This window comes from Micromys minutus, assembly GCF_963924665.1.
Source record: "Micromys minutus genome assembly, chromosome: 16".
Taxonomy (NCBI): Eukaryota; Metazoa; Chordata; class Mammalia; order Rodentia; family Muridae; genus Micromys; species Micromys minutus.
The window spans coordinates 4,902,812-4,921,652 of record NC_137985.1 but is presented as its reverse complement, the minus strand read 5'-3'; the positions used below and the strand labels follow the sequence as shown (position 1 = coordinate 4,921,652).

Here is an 18,841-nt window from a genome sequence, read left to right as displayed (position 1 = left end):
CCACAGAACTCCAGGGAAAGGCTGAGGACCAACTTGGGTTTTCGCTAAAGAGCCATCCCAGGGAAACTCAACAAGTTCTGCGCATCACGCCGGCTGGCCTCCTCTAAGCAGGGGAGAGCCGGAGTCTCGCTTTACAAGTGGCACCCGCCCCAACCTTAGTTCCCCCTTCACCGCGGAGTCTTCCGCAAACGCGTGGAACTTTCCACGCGGACGCCGGACGTGGAGAGGCACTCCGCCGCAGCGCGCTTCCCCTCCGCCTGCCGACTTACCCTGAGCATCGGTCCTGTTCGCCACGGCCCCCGGCAGCACTAGCACCTGCAGCGCGCCCAGCAGCAGCGCGGCCCGCGCGCACAGCGCCATTGTTTCCAGGGCCCCTGAGCGCCCGCAGCAAACGCCTGGCGCCCAGAGCCGCCCTCCGCGCACGCGACCGCTCTGCGTCCCCTTCCGCCCGAACCGCTCCCCTGCTGCAGCCGCCGCCGCTCCCCCCCTAGTGACCAAATAGGGAAAGGGCCAGGCGGTCTGGGGCGGAGCCAGGGCGTGGTCCGCAAAGTCAGGAGGGGCGTGGCCCACAGGAGGCGGGGCAGGGAAGAGCTGCGGAATCAAGAGGGGGCGTGGCTCCGAGAAGAGAGCCGGGGGAGGGCGTGGCTTACAGAGGCGGGGCAAATGGGGGGGGAGCCTGGGACCGGAGGGGCGTGGCTCTCTGAACACTGAAGCAGAGACTGGGCTCTCCTAGGCGGATCAGGGCGTGGCTTTGGGTTTGGCGTAGTCTGAGCCCCGCCGCTGTGGCTCTATCTGCCATTTGAGGGGTAGTCGCATATCAGGAGGTCATGAAGACAGGCTTTATATAGTTTTCGAGTAGGGATTGGTGTGCATGCGGCAAGGATTAAGAGAGGAAGTTACAGGCTGAATGATTGCAGAGGCAGCCTCTCAGAGGAGTGTAGGCAGGTCAGACTCAAAACAAGTTTCAAAGTAACCATCTTCGTACTCCATTGTGTCTCCTTTTTTTTTTTCACAACTGTGAAAAAACTTGTAGAGTGAACAGTGCGTTTGCAGACCAGTTGGAAATTTAGCACCTATAGCCTAGGTTCCTCTATTCTAGAGTTCGCTGACTCTGCTCAATTACAGCCTGTTGTAATCTAGTTTTTTGGCAAAATCCCTCACAAACTCTAAAACCAATGTTCCCAAAGACTGTATTTTGACTCCACTCAGAACTCTAAAATTATGTGGCTAGTACACATCGCTCAACTAATATGGAAGGCATACCCAGAGTATCGCAGCTCTCTCCTGCTCCAGGGTACTGCAAAGATAAGCCAAAAACTTTATTATGAGAAACACTTTTTCTGACTGCTACAAAGATTTTCTGTTATAGATGTGTGATAATCATGAATTTATTAGGCCTGTCTGCCCTACATTTACAAGACTATACCAGCATCTACCACGGGCCTTAAAAAATATGTTTAGGATTTGGTGGTTCTGTTTCTGAAGAATCTAGCCAAGTGCTTCCAGACACAGAATAGGAAGGAACATTCTGTATACAGAATGAATGCTTGCCCCCGACTCCAGATGTTGAAACCCAGTGCTCAGTGTGGTGATTTAAAGAGGTGGTTAATTGGAGAAGTGACTGAGCCAGAAGAGCAGAGCTCTCAGAAGTGAAATTAGTACTTCATGAAAGTGGCCGGAGGAAAAATTTCACCCCCTCTGTCATTAAGAAACAGTAAGAAAATCCAGTCTATGAGACCAAGGGGCCTTCAACAGACACCAAGTCAGTTGCTGGCGTTACCTTTGACTTCCCAGGTGGAGGAGAAATGTTTCAAGAGAACTGATGTAATCTAACTTTGTATCTTTGAATAGTTCCCTAGCTGTGTAGTAGCACACACCTATAATCCCACTATTTAGGAGACAGAGACAGGAGGATTGCTGAAAGTTAAAGGCCAATTTGAGCTATATAGTAAGTTCCAGGCTGGGCTAATCTATAGTGAAACCCTGTCTCAACCAAACCAGCCAGGAATGGAGGCACAGTCCTGCACCTCCATCACTTGGGAGGCTGAAGGAAGATTAGGAATTCAAGGTCATCGTCAGCTTTATAGCAAGTTTGAGGTCAGCCTGAACTATCAGACCTAACTCAATAAACCAGTCAAACAAACACAAATTTCCAAAATGGACAAAATAAAACATGAAACTCCTTCTTCTATGAATATTCTCAGTGTGCAATGACACACACATTCCCACTGCAAGGCTGTCCTCAAATTAATACCATTCTTTAAACAGAGGCTGACACTTGCTTTGTGCATGGCATGTGTTGAGAGGTTGGCATTCTCTTTGTGCAGGATGTCTACGGATCTTTCTTACTGTGCAACTTTCACTGGTCTCTCCAGACTCCCTTTACATTCTGTCTTCAACCATCTGGGCAGTTCTTTATGCCCTGATCCTCCTCCCAGCTGACTACAGATGCTGTGAGTCTTTTGCTTATGAGATGGCTTACAGACTACTTACTGAATGTTTACTATATGATGGACCATATCTTATGGTATTTATAGTCTAGTGTCAAGATAGATACTAATGGACCCAATGAAGGGGGTTAAACTGTATTGGGTTTAGGAAGGTGGCTAGACGCAGTGAAGTGTCTACCATGCACGCAGGAGGACCCAAATCCAAACCCCCAACATTCATGTAAAAATGTATTAGATGCCTATAATCCTAGTTTTAGAAGCAGAGACAGGTGGCTCCTACAGGCTGCTGGCTCGACAGTTGGAATATTTATGATTCAATGGAACATTTTTTCAAAATCACTAGATAGTAGAGATAGGGAAGCTACCCAACGTTTACCTCTGGCCTCCACACACGTGCACATAGACTTCTACATGCACAAACACACATACACTATATAAACAGTGACTTGATTTCTATTCTAAAGAAGGTAGAAAGGAAACTGGTGGTTTGAATAGTTATGGCCCCCATAGACACATGTGTTTGAACGCTTGGCACTATTAAGAGATGTGCTTTGTTGGAGTAGGTGTGGCCTTGGAGGAAGTGTGTCAGTGAGGCAGGCTTTGAGGTTAGTATGCTCAAACTATACTCAGTATGGCTCACAGTTTCTTTCTGCTACCTGCAGATCAAGATGTAGAACTCTTGGTTCCTCCAGCAAGTGTCTGCCTACTCACTGCTATGCTCCCCACCATGATGATAGTGGGCTAAACCTCTGAAACCGTAAACCAACCCCCATTAAATAGTTTCCTTTATAAGAGTTGTAGTCATGGGGTCTCTTCACTCCAACGAAAGCCTAAGACAATAACCTAGTAAATTCATTTCCATTACCTACATTATAATTTACCTTTATAACCATTAAAGTCTAGTATTTTAATCATAATAAATGCAGAAACAGGGTATTATTATGGGAGATTCTCAAAAATGATTTTATATCCTTTATTTCTTGACACATTTTTAATAAATGAATATTTTATTGCTTTAATAGGCATGTGACGGTGTAAATTTGTTTTATTTAAAAATAAAAAAGAGGCTACTTTATTTTCAAATTATATATTAGGCACAGTAGTGAATCTTTGTTTACTGAAATTCCCAGTTCTAATAAATTGTACAAGCATACAAGATTATGATTAACAACATCCCTCATAAAAATGTGGAAGGTGAGAACTAAGTCTCCAAAGGTGTCCTCTAGCCCTCATGTGCACACCCACCCACAGTCATAAATAAGAAAATAAAAATAACGATAAATAATGAGATACCCATGAAGGACTACATGTGAACTGTTTTCTACATAGGAGCACAGCAGAGATTGCTCTAAGATGATTCCATTACAAAGATTTCATGTTTCCTCAGCAAAACTTGCTGTTTTGCTTGTCTTATCACCATGACAAAATACTGAATGAAAGCAATGTACTGAATAGAGCTGTACTTTGGCTCACAGTCTGAGAGGTACGGTTCGTCATGTGGGGGAAGGAAGAATAGTTTGACAGGAGGCAGTAGGAACAGGAGGATAGTTTGACAGGAGGCAGCTGCTGGCCACAATATGTCCTTAAAAAGGAGGCAGAAAGGGGAAGGTGGGGAAGGTGGCACCGTTCTCTCCCAGTTTAACTTTGATTCAGTGCCAGATCTCAGCTCACAGAATGGTGCCAGTCACTTTCAGGATGATCTTTCCTCTGCATTTCAACCTCTCAGGACACACCCTCAGTAGAGGTCTAAAGGCGTAACCCTCAGTGACTGTAAGTCCAGTTGACAGTGTGGACAAACCATTGTACTTGCTTAAAATTTCACCATAATAAACTTTTAATAAAAAAGAAACAGGTGCTGGGTTTGCAGCTACATGCCTATAATGTCAGCAACCAGAAGGCATAGACAGTGAGGGCTATCTCTGGCTACACTGAGGCTACACAGCCTACATAAGAGACAGACAAACAATAGAGCAGATGCTAGAGGTGGGTCCATTGCTCTGTATGCTATGGATAATCACTCATAGCTATGGGCCAATAGGAGTTTTTGAAAAATTAATATTTGCATGAGGAAAGAATTGGAATCTGCCTGACTTCAAGACTGTGATAGCTATAGGTTAGGTAAGGCGTGCAAAAATGTAACAAAAGACTGTAAATTGGCCTCCATCCATTTCCACTTCTCTGCCAAGTGCCTGGAGCTTCTATTTTAGCAAATTGGCAGCTACCATATCTTACAATCAAAGTGCACTTCCCCATTTCTTTGCCTGCATTCTAGAATCTCTATCTTCCTTACACCCCCTCCTCTCATTTTTTAGTTCACTCTTCCTTAGAGCACATTTGTAGCCAATGTTCAGATAGTCAATAAATCAAAAAGAATTGCATATCTTTTTTTATTCCACATCATAGAAGATTCTTGAAGGACATAAGTGAAAGGGAAAATAGATGAGCTAAAAACAAAGACAAAGAAAAAGATAAATGTTTACACAGTTGGACTTTTAACGTCTAACAAGGGGATTGTTGGGATTCTGTAAACCCCACCCTTCAATTACCTGTCAGTAGCCAGGTATGCTCCACCCCAGTGACCTGACACTATAAAAGGGGCTGCTTGGCCCCTCCTCTCTCTCTTGGCCTCTCTTGCCTCCTGGCTCTCTTGCTCTCCCAACCCTACCCCTCCTCTTCCCCTTCCCCCCCACCCATGTGCTTCATGGTCTGCCTCTACGCCTCTCTCTCTCTCTCTGTTTCTTTACTGACCTCTTAACTCTCCCATGACTGTACTATACCGTTGTGTGTGGCTGGTCCCTCAGGGGGAAGGGATTCCCAACATGGACCCCCCCCAGGCATCTTCCTTGCCCCCAGGCCTCACCGCACCTCCATGGGTCATATGCCCCCCACTCTCTTTATCTTTCCCCTAACATTGGTGCCGAAACCTGGGACATCATCTTTTCACAACAGGGATGAGGAAAGAATTCTGGGTCACACATAGCAGAGCTGACTGCAGTTCTAGCTGCATGTCCGAGGCCAGTTTCATCTACAGAGCTAGTCCCAGGTCAGCCAGGGACACAGCTATTTCAAAAGCACAAAAATAAGTATGTAAAAAAATAAAGTTTCTAGTGGATTGAAGTTTTAAAGAGATGGTTTATCAGGAAGGGAAAGGCTACAGACCACTGCTCAGCGGTGCTGATTATGAAGCATGGCTCACTGGTGCTGTTAAAGGAATCTTAGTTGTAAAAACCCACCATCTTAAAGGAAGCCAGGACAAACGGATCAAGAACAATGAAAAGACTCAGTGGTTAAGAAGACTTGCTGAACAATCTCGAAGACACTGGCAGCTACATTGATAGGTACAAACTTCCTGAGTGAAGCACACACACACACACACACACACACACACACACACACACTCACACACACTCACACACTCACTCACTCACTCACACACTCACACACACACACTCACACACACTCACACACACTCACACACACACTCACACACACTCACACACACTCACTCACTCTTTCTTTTCTTTTTCTTTTTTAAAGGAAAACAGATTTATTTACACTTTGGCCAAATCAGGAGAGTCCTGGTGTCTTTCTGCATTTTCTGTAACACTATTACAGTTTTTTAGAAAAAAAAAAACTATGAGCCAGGAAAAAGGCTTATAGTCACTTAAATAGTGTTAGCATTCTGTCTAAGCTCTGCCCCACAGTTACCTGGCAACAGCAGGTATGCCTGACACTATAAAAGGGGTTGTTAGGCCCCTCCCCTCTCTTGCTCTCTTGTTCACTCTTGTTCTTGCCTTCCTGCCCCTGCTCTCTCCCCGTTCTCTTCCCCCTTCTTTCTCCACAAGCTCAGAGTCAGCCTCTACTTCTCTACTTTATTTTCTCTCTCCCTCTACTACCCTCTTGATTCCCCCTCCCATGCCCTGAATAAACTCCATTCTATACCATACCATCGTGTGGCTGGTTGTTCAGGAGGCTTCAGCTTGGGTCCTCTGGAGGCACCCTTCCCCCACACCTCACCACACCTCCATAGAACATATGCCCCCACCCTTTTTATAAATACATCAACTAGAATTGTCTTCAATCTCCTCCTGGGAGACAAGTTTCTCCTCTGCACTCACCAAGACTTCAGCCTTTCCTCTGACCCAGTCTTGGGAGTCCAGCTTAACAACAATGAGAGGGGCATCTCAGAGCCATTGCTCCCTGGTTTCAGGTTATAACACATCCAAGCAGAGGAAGTCACAACAGCAGGAGTTTGAGGCAGTTGGTCACACTGCATCTGTGGGCTGGACCCACAGACAAAAAAAAAAAAAAGAATGCTTGCCATCAGTTCACATCTCCATGTCTTATGATTATATGGTCCAGGTTTCCCACTCGGAGAATTAAGATGGTTGTTCCCTGGGCTGGAGAGATTGTGCAGTGGTTAAGGGCAATGGCTTCCACTTCCACCCATATGATAGTTCACAACTGTCAACAACCCCAGCCGTTGGAGATCTGATGCCTCAGGGGACACTGGGCATTCAGGTGGTGCACAGGCATACATGCAGACAAGTCACCCAAACACATAAAAAATGACTAAATATAAGTCTTCCCACTAAAAGTTAGAATCTCCCGTAGACGTGTCCACAGGTCATCTCCTAGGCAATTCTAGATTCTGTTTATTGGCATAACACCAACCATCATATTTAGATGCCAGATTTTGTCTGTGGCATTGGAACAAAAAATGTGTCTGAATGTAAAGGAATCTGTTGCCTGGGAAGGCCACTCTGGGGTGTCTCTGATGTATGTTCAGAATGGTGTCTCAGCAGGATGCAGAGGCTTGCAAGTTTCGGGTGCTGTAGGGATGGCTTTCTACTGGTAAGTCCTGCATTGCCTATCACATTGTATTATCTTTTTTGACGGAGTTTTTCTATCTTGCTCTCTGTCTTTAAGGATTCTTGTTTTTTCAACCTCATATAGAAAATAATTTCAGACCTAGCCAGTGAGAGGACACCAAGTTGTAATTTTTATGAGAGTTAGGAGGAGAGGCACTTAGAAAAATAGTAGATGTAGCCAAGTATGGGTACAGGCTCCTCAAAGGGGAGTCAATGAATTGTCTCAGCATTTTAGTGCCTCCCAAGGTTTTTGCTTTTTCTTTAAAACATTTTTGGTAAGTTATCTCTGCTCACAGCCAACTCAAGCTAAATTAAAGTATAAAGGTAGGTTTATAGGGGGCTACTCTTGGAGGTAGTTCACTACACAGAAGGGGGTTAGCCAAGGTTCCATGCAGAAAGGGACTGAGGACAAGGGTAAGAAAAAGAGAGAAAGTGAAAGTGCAGAGAAAGAAGAGAGGTGCAAGGGGTAGGGAACCAAAATATTTGGACTATATACTGGAGAGCTGCTGGCTGAATAGAAGCCTAGCTCCTGGGTTGGGAAGTTCAACATAGAGAGAGGGTATTCAAGCCATGCCCTGTGACGGGTAGGGACTGAGGGATTCTGGGAGAAGCTGGAGGGCAGGTCCAATTGGGGATATTAAATATGCACCTCAACCACTGTCTCAGATCTGAAACCCAACACATTTTATTTACTTATTTATGTATATATGTGGTATATATATTTTTGTATGTGAACACAAGTGCTGAGGGCTTTAGAACTCATGGATTGCAGCCCATGGGTTACCACAGCAACATAGGTGGGCATCATCATGACATGGCCCCAAGTACTAATGAGTCCCGAGAACTGTGTTGCTATGGAATTCCACTGTTTGCTGCCTTCACATTCCTCTTAATCTAAGAATTATGAAAGCTCTAATGAGGCTTCTAATCCCTCACTGGGCAGTATCTCTGGCTTTCACAGTACTGATGCTGGATCTCCTTCGGGCACTGCTGCAGGAGCCGATTATGATTCAGTCACCACCCTGGAGAAGAACTTAGAGATGTGGATTGTCAGCTACGACCACTGCCCTTAGAAAACACTTGGAAAAATAAGGTTGTTAGTGAAGCTAGGCTGAAATGTTTTTCTAGTGGCACTGATGTAGAAAATCTTAGGAACAATCTGAAGTTCAGAAAAGCACACTCTCATTAGTTAAACTGGGGACCTTCATGGTCAGGAACAAGAACAATGGCAGTGCTAGCCGATGTGACTCTCGCTGAGGCTGGGCTGCTGCTGATTGGTTTCTTACACCCATGTTTGCCCTCAGCTTCCTGATGTGATTTAATAAGAATTGCTGATGAGCGGATATTCGTTCTGAGGATATAAGGTACATGATTGATTTGTATATAAAAGTTTAGATTTGTGTTCTTTAAAGGATTCTTACAAGATTATTTTTTAAAGATAAATAATAAAATAACACTTCTTTCTTTGTAACTACAAATTGCTGCCTTCCAGTAAGAGAAACTGGCTGAGAAAACCACCTTGCTTGCTTACACTTTGTTAATCTATAAAAAGTTGCTTGGTTACGAGTGTATGTGGGCTTTTGAGAATAATTCTTTTCTTTACCTGTCTGTACTGTGTAATGTTGCATCTTGTAAAGGTATTGAAAAACACACTTTTAATAATTATTCACCAGAAGAAAACTAAAATGTAATCACATTATAATTGTATACTGCTTGAAATATTTTTCTGGGATATATAAGCAATGGAGGAAAGAATAAAATAAAACAGCATAGTGTGCTGTGGCGTGTGGTGTGGTAAGGTATGATGTGGTGTGGTATGGTATGGTGTGGTGCGGTGTGGTGTGGTGTGGTGTGGTGTGGTGCGGTGTGGTGTGGTGTGGTGTGGTAAGGTATGATGTGGTGTGGTATGGTGTGGTGCGGTGTGGTGTGGTATGGTGTGGTGTGGTGTGGTGTGGTATGGTGTGGTGTGGTGTGGTGTGGTGTGGTATGGTGTGGTGTGGTATGGTGTGGTGTGGTGTGGTGTGGTGTGGTATGGTGTGGTGTGGTAAGGTATGATGTGGTGTGGTGTGGTATGGTGTGGTGTGGTGTGGTATGGTGTGGTATGGTGTGGTATGGTGTGGTATGGTGTGGTGTGGTATGGTGTGGTGTGGTGTGGTGTGGTGTGGTGTGGTGTGGTGTGGTATGGTGTGGTGTGGTGTGGTGTGGTGTGGTATGGTGTGGTATGGTGTGGTATGGTGTGGTGTGGTATGGTGTGGTATGGTGTGGTGTGGTGTGGTGTGGTGTGGTATGATGTGGTATGGTGTGGTGTGGTATGGTGTGGTGCGGTGTGGTGTGGTGTGGCTGGAACACTGTCGCTGCCATACATCAACTATGTACGTGTAAACTTTATGAGAATAGGGGTTGGAATATTATTCCTTTCATCCATTGGTTGTGTATTAATAGATGTATGTGTGGCATACTTGGAGCCTGCTTGCTGGATAGCTTTGCTCTAACCATTCTGCGTGTGAATGTGTATATGTCTGTCTATAGTCTGTATGCATGTATGTTTGTATGTTTGAAGTTATTAGATTTTTTTCTTTTTGTTTCAGCTATTGTGTGTGTGTGTGTGTGTGTGTGTATGTATTTTCTCTTTCCTTTTCTTTCTTGCTGGCCCCAAATAGTTAAAAGAGTTTATAGTTTTCCATGGACCACAGAGAGCACCAGCCTCAGTAAATTAAGCTTTGTTCCTTCAGGAAAAAGTCTGCTGAGCAGGTTCTCTAATCACTGGCTACCTTTGGCAGCAGCCCCTGTAGGTTTCTGGACCCACTCGAGTCAGTGGCTCGAAAAGCTGACCCTCAGCGGCTGTCTACCTCGCCTTACCTACCACATGGATGCCAGAGCCAGAGTCGTTGGCGCACAAGTATGCCACAGTTCAAATGTGGGAGTCAGAGAGAGAGAGAGAGAGAGAGAGAGAGAGAGAGAGAGAGAGAGAGAGAGAGAGAGAGGGAGGGAGAGAAAGGAACTTGCAAAAAATCAATTCTTTCCTTCCATCAAATGGGTGGGTCCTGGGGATCATCTGACTTAGTAGCAAGCCTCTTTATTCAGCAAATCCTATTGCTACACTCTTTCACATCTCGTTCAATAGGTGAGCTAAGTGAGGTGGTACCAGAAACACCTCAGGTGTGATAACAGTCTGACAGGTGAAGCCAGGATCCACTGGTGTTGCATAAACTACAGAACATGTCCTTTCTCCACAAGTGGAGTGTTGTGACATATCCACCAGAAAAAAACACTTGAACACAGGTTTAATGCAATATAAAGTCTTTGCTAACTGGCTGACAACCACACAGGGTGTTGGGGACATCAGTATAGCTCTAAGCCTTTCTCAGAGTGAGCTTTAAGCACAAAAACCCTGTCCTGTATTGACATACTTCAGTAAACAAGAACAGTTAGCCAGAAGTGGAACTACAGAAGATAAAAGGCAAGATTAGCTAGAGACTTCCCCAGACTTTGATAGATTAGGTCTTTGTTTTTGTTTTGGCAGGTGATGCTGTCCATGTGCTGAGCTTTATGGCCTGAATGGTGCTTCCATCATGGAGTCAGTTGTGCTAAGGTCTGGGGCTGTGACAGGAGTTTGGTGAGAGTCCTCGGGTTAACCTGAGTGTGGAGAAGGGCCTCGGGGAATTAGCTGCACTAGAGTTCTTGACTCTGCTCTTGAGCAGCCTTACTGGTTTCCTTGGGGGGCTGAAGATGGAGTGGGTGTGAGTGCTCTTCTTCCTTACACAAACACTTTGCACAGGCAGGGTTTCAGAAACAAAGGTTTCAGGCAACAGACAAAGATATAACAGCTACAGGAAAGTTTTAAAAGAGCATGTGAAGTTGCTAGAGACATGGTTCCTGTTCAGTGCTGCAGTCTCCCATCTGGGACATAGGCACTAAGTAGGCTCACTGTTCATTCAGCCAAAGGAGAAGCAGTTGGAAACAAACACACACACACACACACACACACACACACACACACACACAAACATACACATACATATACATACAAACATACACACACAAACATACAAACACAAACATACAAACACAAACACACTCACACAGACACATACACACACACACACACACAAAATCCACACATACCTATACAGAAACACCCACACAAATGCAGACACCACACAGACACACATACAAACACAAACACACACATACACATATATATACACACACACACATATATATACAAACACAAACACAGACACACACAGACACAGACACAAACACATATACACACAGACAAATGCACACATACATATACACACAAACACACACATACACACACAAACACACATACATACAACACATACAGATACACACACACACACACACACACACACACACTAAATCCAGCACCATGATGTGTGTGAGGGCTTGAAAAAAGCCTGGTTTACTATGTTGCACCAGCTGTTTGAGGGTAAACAGAACTGAAGTCTGCATGCCCAGAGCCTACTGGGTAAGGGCAGCAGGGCCTTGATGACATCTTGAGAATTTTCACATGAGGAACTAAAATATTTAGAAAAAAATGGGGGCTTGGAATATGGCTGAATGGTCGGTGCCTAGTCAGCCCTGGAGAAGCTCCTTGTCCCAAACTTAGCATTGTAAACATTAAAAAAAATGTAAAGTGACTCAAGGGTTGGAAAATGAGGTTATGATTTATCATTATTTGGTTTTATTTGATTTTGCTTAAACAAAGAACAGGGTCTTGCTCTATAATCTTGGCAGTTTGGTATTCTCTGGGGAGTTCAGGCTGGCTTCAGACCCACAGCAACCCTGCAGTTTCCTCCTAGGGTTATAGCACTCACTACCCAACACGTGGAGTGACTAAGAGGCAGAGTACTTTCTTCACTGTCGTGAAAGATATCTGAGAGAACTTGTGGTGCCTGTACCATGAACAGCTACTCCGAATTGGGCGACGGCCCGAGGGTTTGAAAAGAAAGACACAACTTTCTGTTACCAGAAAATGCTGCTTTACTCCATCTCCAACTCCAACTGCAATTCCAACTGGCTCCAGCTCTCTAGTATATACACTTGCAAAGGCAGTTTGTAAATTCCCTAGCTGCTGGGTAGAAGTGTCTGTCACCCTCTGGGGTGAAGTCTATATCCTGAGATAGCCAAAAGCAGGAACAGGAACAGGTGTGGAGTAGGCTTGTGACTGGGCATTTATATTACAAAGGAAGGTGTGTTTTCCCAAAGTCTAGGCCTGCAAGTGGGCAGTTCAGCTAACCCTTAGATGATGCTGGATGGGCATAACTCCCAATAAGAAGTAACTTCACAAAGACAGGATTTATGGATGACAGTGTGAGGTTACAGTCCTCACAGCAGGAACGTGGTAGGCACTGGTGTACAAGCTAGCTGGTCACATGGCATCACAGCCAGGAAGCTGAGGTAGATGAGTGCAGGGCGCAGCTCAGCTCCGTTTTACTCAGTATGGTACCCAAGTTCCACCTCCTACCCAAGACTCACTTCTAGAGTGGGTCTTCCCTCAATGAAACCTCTCTGGAAACACCTTGATGCACAAGCCAAGCAGAGTGTTTCCATGGTGATTTTCCATTCAACTAATTGGACAGTGAAAATGAACCTTCACTGCAGGATGTGTAGGGTTGAAATGATAATGTAAATCTTGAAAATGGCAGGAGTGTACTTAGGATATGCATTGAATGTAAATTCAATTTTGGGTGTGGTGGCTGAGGGAGAGGAATTTAAAGAGGCTTCTTTGTGCTTGGTCATTTCAATGTTAGCTCCAGACACCATATTCTAAATTCTATCTTACAGTCCTTCTGCCATTTCTGGATGTTGTAAAGTCCCCACTGAGAATGCTCAGTGGTTAAGAGCACTGACTGCTCTATCAGAGGTCCTGAGTTCAAGTCCCAGCTGAAAGACCAGGATAAATCCTGACTCTCTAACATGTAACGTAGAAGACTCCTGGCAGGTAGAGTAGATCCAAAAATGTAGGATAGCCCATTCAGTGACTTTGTTCCAGGAACTAACTGACCATAAAAGTTATAGCCGGTTCAGCAGTCTTGAGAAACCAGGTGTTTCCCTTGTGATTCTACGCTGGTATTTTCGGTATTTTTCAATGACACCCTCCCTAACCCCTTTGGGTTGTGGTTTTCTCCTTTAAATATCCCTTGTCCAAGCTACTCTACTCCTGTGTGGGATATGAGTCTCGACCCCAGTGCACTGGTTTCTGTTAATAAACCTCCTGTAATTGCAGCAAGGATGGTCTCTTGTGAGTTCTTGGGTGGTCGTGTCATCCTGAGACTTGAATGAGGGTCTTCCCTCTGTGGGGGTCTTTCACCAGCAACTACATGGTGGCTCACAACCATTTGTAATGAGATACAATTCTCTTTTCTGGTGTGTCTGCAAACAGCTACACTGTATTCACACATTTAAAATAAAAATAGTAATAAAAACAGAATGCTCAGTGAAAAACGGAAAAGATGCCTTCCTTCCTTCCTCCTTTCCCTTATCCCTAGCTCCCTATGGCAGGCTAGAAAGCAGGCCCTTGGGTCATGAGAGTGGAAGAGCCCAGTCCTTCATCAGCAGGGGTGCTCAGGAGAGTGGGTCTTGTACCTTGGCTAGGCAACACAGTAGAGCTGGCCTTGATGGCATGGACTCAGGATGAATCAGCCCCAGGGTTATAACAGTGGGAGAGCTGGTTCTGCCCTATGATGTTGAAGGCAATGGATGGGCCAGCTGGAGCAGGCCAGCTGGGGCAGGGCAGTGCAGAGCAGGGCAGGGCAGGGCAGGGCAAGAACTCATCCAGATGTTGTGGGTGTGGGAGAGCTGGTGAGGTAGACCAGCTCAGATACCTTTCTGACTCAGATTCAGAGTTTTGAATTGGCCCATCCCAACATCTACCCTATTCATGAACTGATAGAGTGCAGGTAGGGAACCAGTCCTACAGATTCAAAGCTACAGGATCTTCAGGACGCAGGGCAACAACAGGATGTTCAAGAAGAGTCCCAGTGAGGTTCCAGTATTGATAAGTTACCAGAAGGCAGAGGCCTAGAACCAGACCAATGACTCTTTATAATGAATTTCAATGACATTTGCAAACAAAGAAGTGTGGGCAAGAGGGTATACTGTGATACAGACTACACTTTAACAATGAGAATCCTCCTCCACTCTGGTTGGGGTCAGGTTGTGAGGGTGGAGGGCAGGTACTGAGGGAAGGGAGAGATAAATAGGATTGGAGTGTATGATATGAAATTGACAAAAAACAAAACAAAACCATAAAACATTAAAAAAGATGCACAGAGAGATGTGCAGCATTGTTCTGGGGAAAATCGAGTTTGCCTTTCTGGGAGCCAAGACTCATTAATGAAATAATTTAGGACTTGACCCAGACAAAGGCATGAGGACAATTTTCTTAGAGTCTGAGAGAAAAGCTACAGGATGAGCAAATAGTGGTGGCAGTTAATCCACTGGGGGAAATCAGTGACTTGGCCTTAATTCAAACCTAGGTCAACTGAGGTTATTCTTTCTGCTAGCGGGAAGGCAGCTTTAGAGCCAAACTGTTCCAAGAACAGTCATTAGAAAAGTATGTATCATAAGTATCCATGGAATTCACAGCCGGATCCCTGCTTCATCTTTTCCCATAGTGACAAGCAGGTTTTACAAAGGCAAAGCCAGCTGTCAATATTGCAAGCCCATTGTCCTGCTCTAATGTCACCTGAGGTTGACTGGGATTTCCCACGATTCCAGAGCAAAAGGTCAATGACCCTTACAGGGTGCCTGGCTGCATAGTAAGTTCCTTTCATCCTCACAGTTCTGAACACCCAAATGACTAAGATAGAGCAGGGCACTCTGGGCAGGAAGAAACATGGCGCTCCCACATCTTGAAGAAAGCAGGCAGAGGCTGGAAAGAGTGCTCTGGTTAACAGCACATACTATTCTCCCCCCCCCCCCCACGCCCCACGTACTATGTAAACGGAGCAGCTCACAACTGTTCTAGGGCATTCAAGGTTTCCAACCTTCACAGGCATCAGCATTCTTGTGCACATAGCCGCATATAGACACATGTACACATACACATAATTAAAAATAGGAAAGTAAGCCTTAAAAAAATCAGGCAGTTTCTTAGTGAAGGCCAAATATCTGTGTGGCAGAAGGCAAAAAAGCAAAAAAGACTAATGTGTGTAAAGCATGCCAAGACTCTGGTCACTATCTGAAAGAAAAAGCGATGGGAAGAGTGAAAGAGGAAAAGTCACACTTTTCTGAGTAACTCAAAACAGCGGACAGACCCCAATGCTGTGTGATGGAAACTCTACCAGTGTTGCACAGGGGAGGGGCTTCTGTGTTGAGCATGTCTCCCCATCTCCTTAGCATGGCTTTCAGAGAGTCATCTTCCTGAGGAGTTGTCTTCTGCCAAGGAATTGGCAGGGGCCACATAGATCAACTTTTAATGGAGCAAACAGTAATGTGTGTAATGTTTTTTTCTTGGGGCAGACAACCCAGGGCCAGAGGGAGCTTCCACTTATTTGACCAGGAACTAGCTTCTCTTTAATGGGCATCACCAGGGCTTTATATCTATCGTCAAGTGGTACTGTAGTACGTATTCCGATGTAGTATGTACTACATGCTATGCATTATAGCAATGTCACAGCTGAGATGGAATCATCCATATCTACATGTTTCAGAGAAGAAATAAGGCTTAGCTGTGACCCACGTCTACTATGATCCAGCAATACAACTGGGGTATTGCTTGAACTGAGAGCAGAGAAAAATAAGAAATACTGAGAAAAAGAGAGCTGAGTTCGGAGGGTAGTAAGAGTGAAGCAGGCTTTGGAGGCCACTTGTGCTGAAAAACATTGGCTGCTCAGGCCCACTGGGCATCAGAAGCAGGAGGAGTGTCTGCTTTCTCCACATTGACTTCATATCTGCCTTTCTGACCTTGGCTCAGAGGCCTACTTAACTCCCAAAGGCATGTGAACCATTTGAGTGTTTGTTTACCTAACTCGTCCCTTTCAAGGCTGAAAACACAAAAATAAAGCCATTGTCCAAATCTGCAGTCCCTTGGATTCCAGGGAGATCAAAAGCCTTTCTCAGGGGAGGCCAATTATCCAGAGGGTGGTGCTTCAACTGGGATCAGAAGTCATCTTCTTGTAAGGAGTCAGGTTTGGTCCCCTTGGATAGTAAAACTCATTAACAGATTAACTATTTGTTTGACTCTCTTACAGGTGGCAGCTCAGACAATGATGAGCTGATGACAGACGGGTATACATATTCAACAGGTATGCTTAACTGTACAAACATTTTACCCTCTATTTAAACTAAGCTCACGTCGGAATGCTGAAAACAGATTTGGGGCAACTGTTGTTAAAGAGATTTCCTGGCTGGCGCCTGGACAAACCACACCAAACCAACACAGTTCCACGTGGAGAGGTTCAACAGAATGATGAGACAGTGGGCGGCTTGAGAGAAGAAAAGAGAGAGAAGGGGAGGGGGCTCTGTCTTTTATGGGGTAGTGAGTCATTTGCTCCCAGGTGGAGGTAGGCTTCTGAAGCAGTGTATCCTGGGAATGCTTAGCTGTTTCCATGGCAATGGATGGGCCAGGTCCCTGTCACCCGTGGGTGGAACCATCATTGGGGGTGGGGGTAGGAGCCTTCTTAATGACATCGGTGTGGTCACACTGATCACAGCCATTCTCTCCACTTCGCACATTTGGTGTCTTTTTAATTGGCACGTTGGAAATGAGTGGCAGAATCTAACCATTAAGATTGCTGGAGCCTAGGCTTTTCCCTTAACAGTCTTCATGGCTAACAGTGTCATGAGCACATCAAGTCAGAAAACCAGACATGTCTGTGCTCTTATTTCTACAATGTCAGAATTTAATGACTAACAACAAATTCATAAGATATGTCCATTTCACTGGCTGCAATTTTCCAAGTAGTCTTGACTTCTATTGAGAGCTGTTCTGGTTTGAATAAGAATGGCCCTCACAGATTCATAATTTGCATACTGATCCCCAGTTGATGATCTGTCAGAGGAGAATTAGGAGGTGGGGTCTTATTAGAGTAGCTGAGGCCTCCTTGGACATTGGGAGTGGGCTTTGAGGTTTCAAAAGCTTCTAGTCTCTCTCTATCTCTCTGTCTCTCTGTCTCTGTCCCTCTCTGTCTCTGTCTCTCTGTCTCTTTCTATCCCCCCTCCCCAACTCCTTCCTAATTCCCACCTGTAGATCTGGATATTGAGGACTGTGTACCACCATGTTCTCTGCCCTGATGATAACAGTCAGCCCCTGGAACTGTAAGCCAGCCCCAGTTAAGTGCTTCCCTGTTTTAGAGCTGCCTTGACCATTGTGTCTGTTGACAGCAATAGAACATGACTAAGACTTTTGGTAAAGGCAAATATAGTTTGTTATTTCAATCTTAATTACTAATACCAATTGTATATTGTATATTATATATTACATAATAGGGTTATCACACATTGTGGATGTTTAAATATGCTTGGCTTAGGAAGTGTCACTATTAGGAAGTGTGGCCTTGTTGGGGAAAGTGTGTCACTGTGGGCATGTGCAATGAGATGCTCTTCCTATCTACCATAAAGAGACAGTCTTCTCCTGGCTGTCTTCCAATCAAAATGCAGAGCTTTCAGCTCCTTCTCCAGCCCCATGTCTGCATGGACATGACTGGATGCTGCCATGCTCCCTACCATGGTGATAATTGATTAAAACTCTGTACTGTAAGCAGCCCAATTATGTTGGCCTTTATAAGATGTACCTTGGTCATAGTTATGGTCATAGCAATGGAAACCTAACTAAAACACATATAACCTGAAGTTTCTTTCTCATTTTCTGTGATAAAATGCCCTGACAAAAACTACTTAAGGCACATTGGGTTTGTTATGACCCACAGTCCAAAAGTAAATTCCCTCTTGGAAGTAAAGTTAGGGTGAGAAGTTTGAAGTAGTTGATAACAATATGTTTACAATCAGAAGCAGAGAGGGATGAATGCAGGCTGCTGTTCCATTCCCTTTCTCTACTAATACAGGGCAGATGCAAGCCAGGGAACTGTGACTCTGAGGTGGGTGGCCTAATTACTTCACAATACCATCAAGATAAGTTGTACCCTACCACTGGAAAATTGAATTCATTGTGGTGAAAGGGCCTCACCACAGAGCCACTTCCCAGACTTCATAAAATTTTTAAGAATTTACTTTTATTTTTTCTCATGTGTATGCATGTGTCTTTATGTGTATACCATGTCTATGCAAATGCCTGTGGAGTCCAGACTGTCAGAAACTCTGGAGGTAGAATTACAGGTGCTTGTGATGCTGATGTGGGAGCTGGGAGCTATACTAGTCTCCTCTGGATGAACAGTATGTGTTCTTAACTGCTGAGCTATCTCTTGAGCTATTCAAATAATTTTAAGTTGTTTTTTATTTCAGAACTAAATTTTGTGTCCTTTTTTAAAATTGTTTTTTTCTCCTTCTGAAAACTGGATAAATTTTATTTACATTTCAAATGTATCCCCT

The 18,841-nt window shown here is 44.6% G+C and overlaps 1 protein-coding gene across 3 annotated transcripts in view; it reads right to left on the bottom strand.

The window, feature by feature from the left end:
• The window catches only part of TMEM123 (transmembrane protein 123), a 47,491-nt gene extending 47,043 nt beyond the window's left edge, over window positions 1-448 (bottom strand). For all 3 annotated transcript variants that reach the window (XM_080930243.1, XM_080930245.1, XM_080930244.1), the window contains exon 1: window positions 270-448. In XM_080930243.1, the coding sequence (XP_080786369.1) occupies window positions 270-360 (91 nt within the window). In that variant the 5' untranslated portion in view covers window positions 361-448. The remainder of the gene's footprint in view (window positions 1-269) is intronic.
• Window positions 449-18,841: the final 18,393 nt, after the last annotated feature.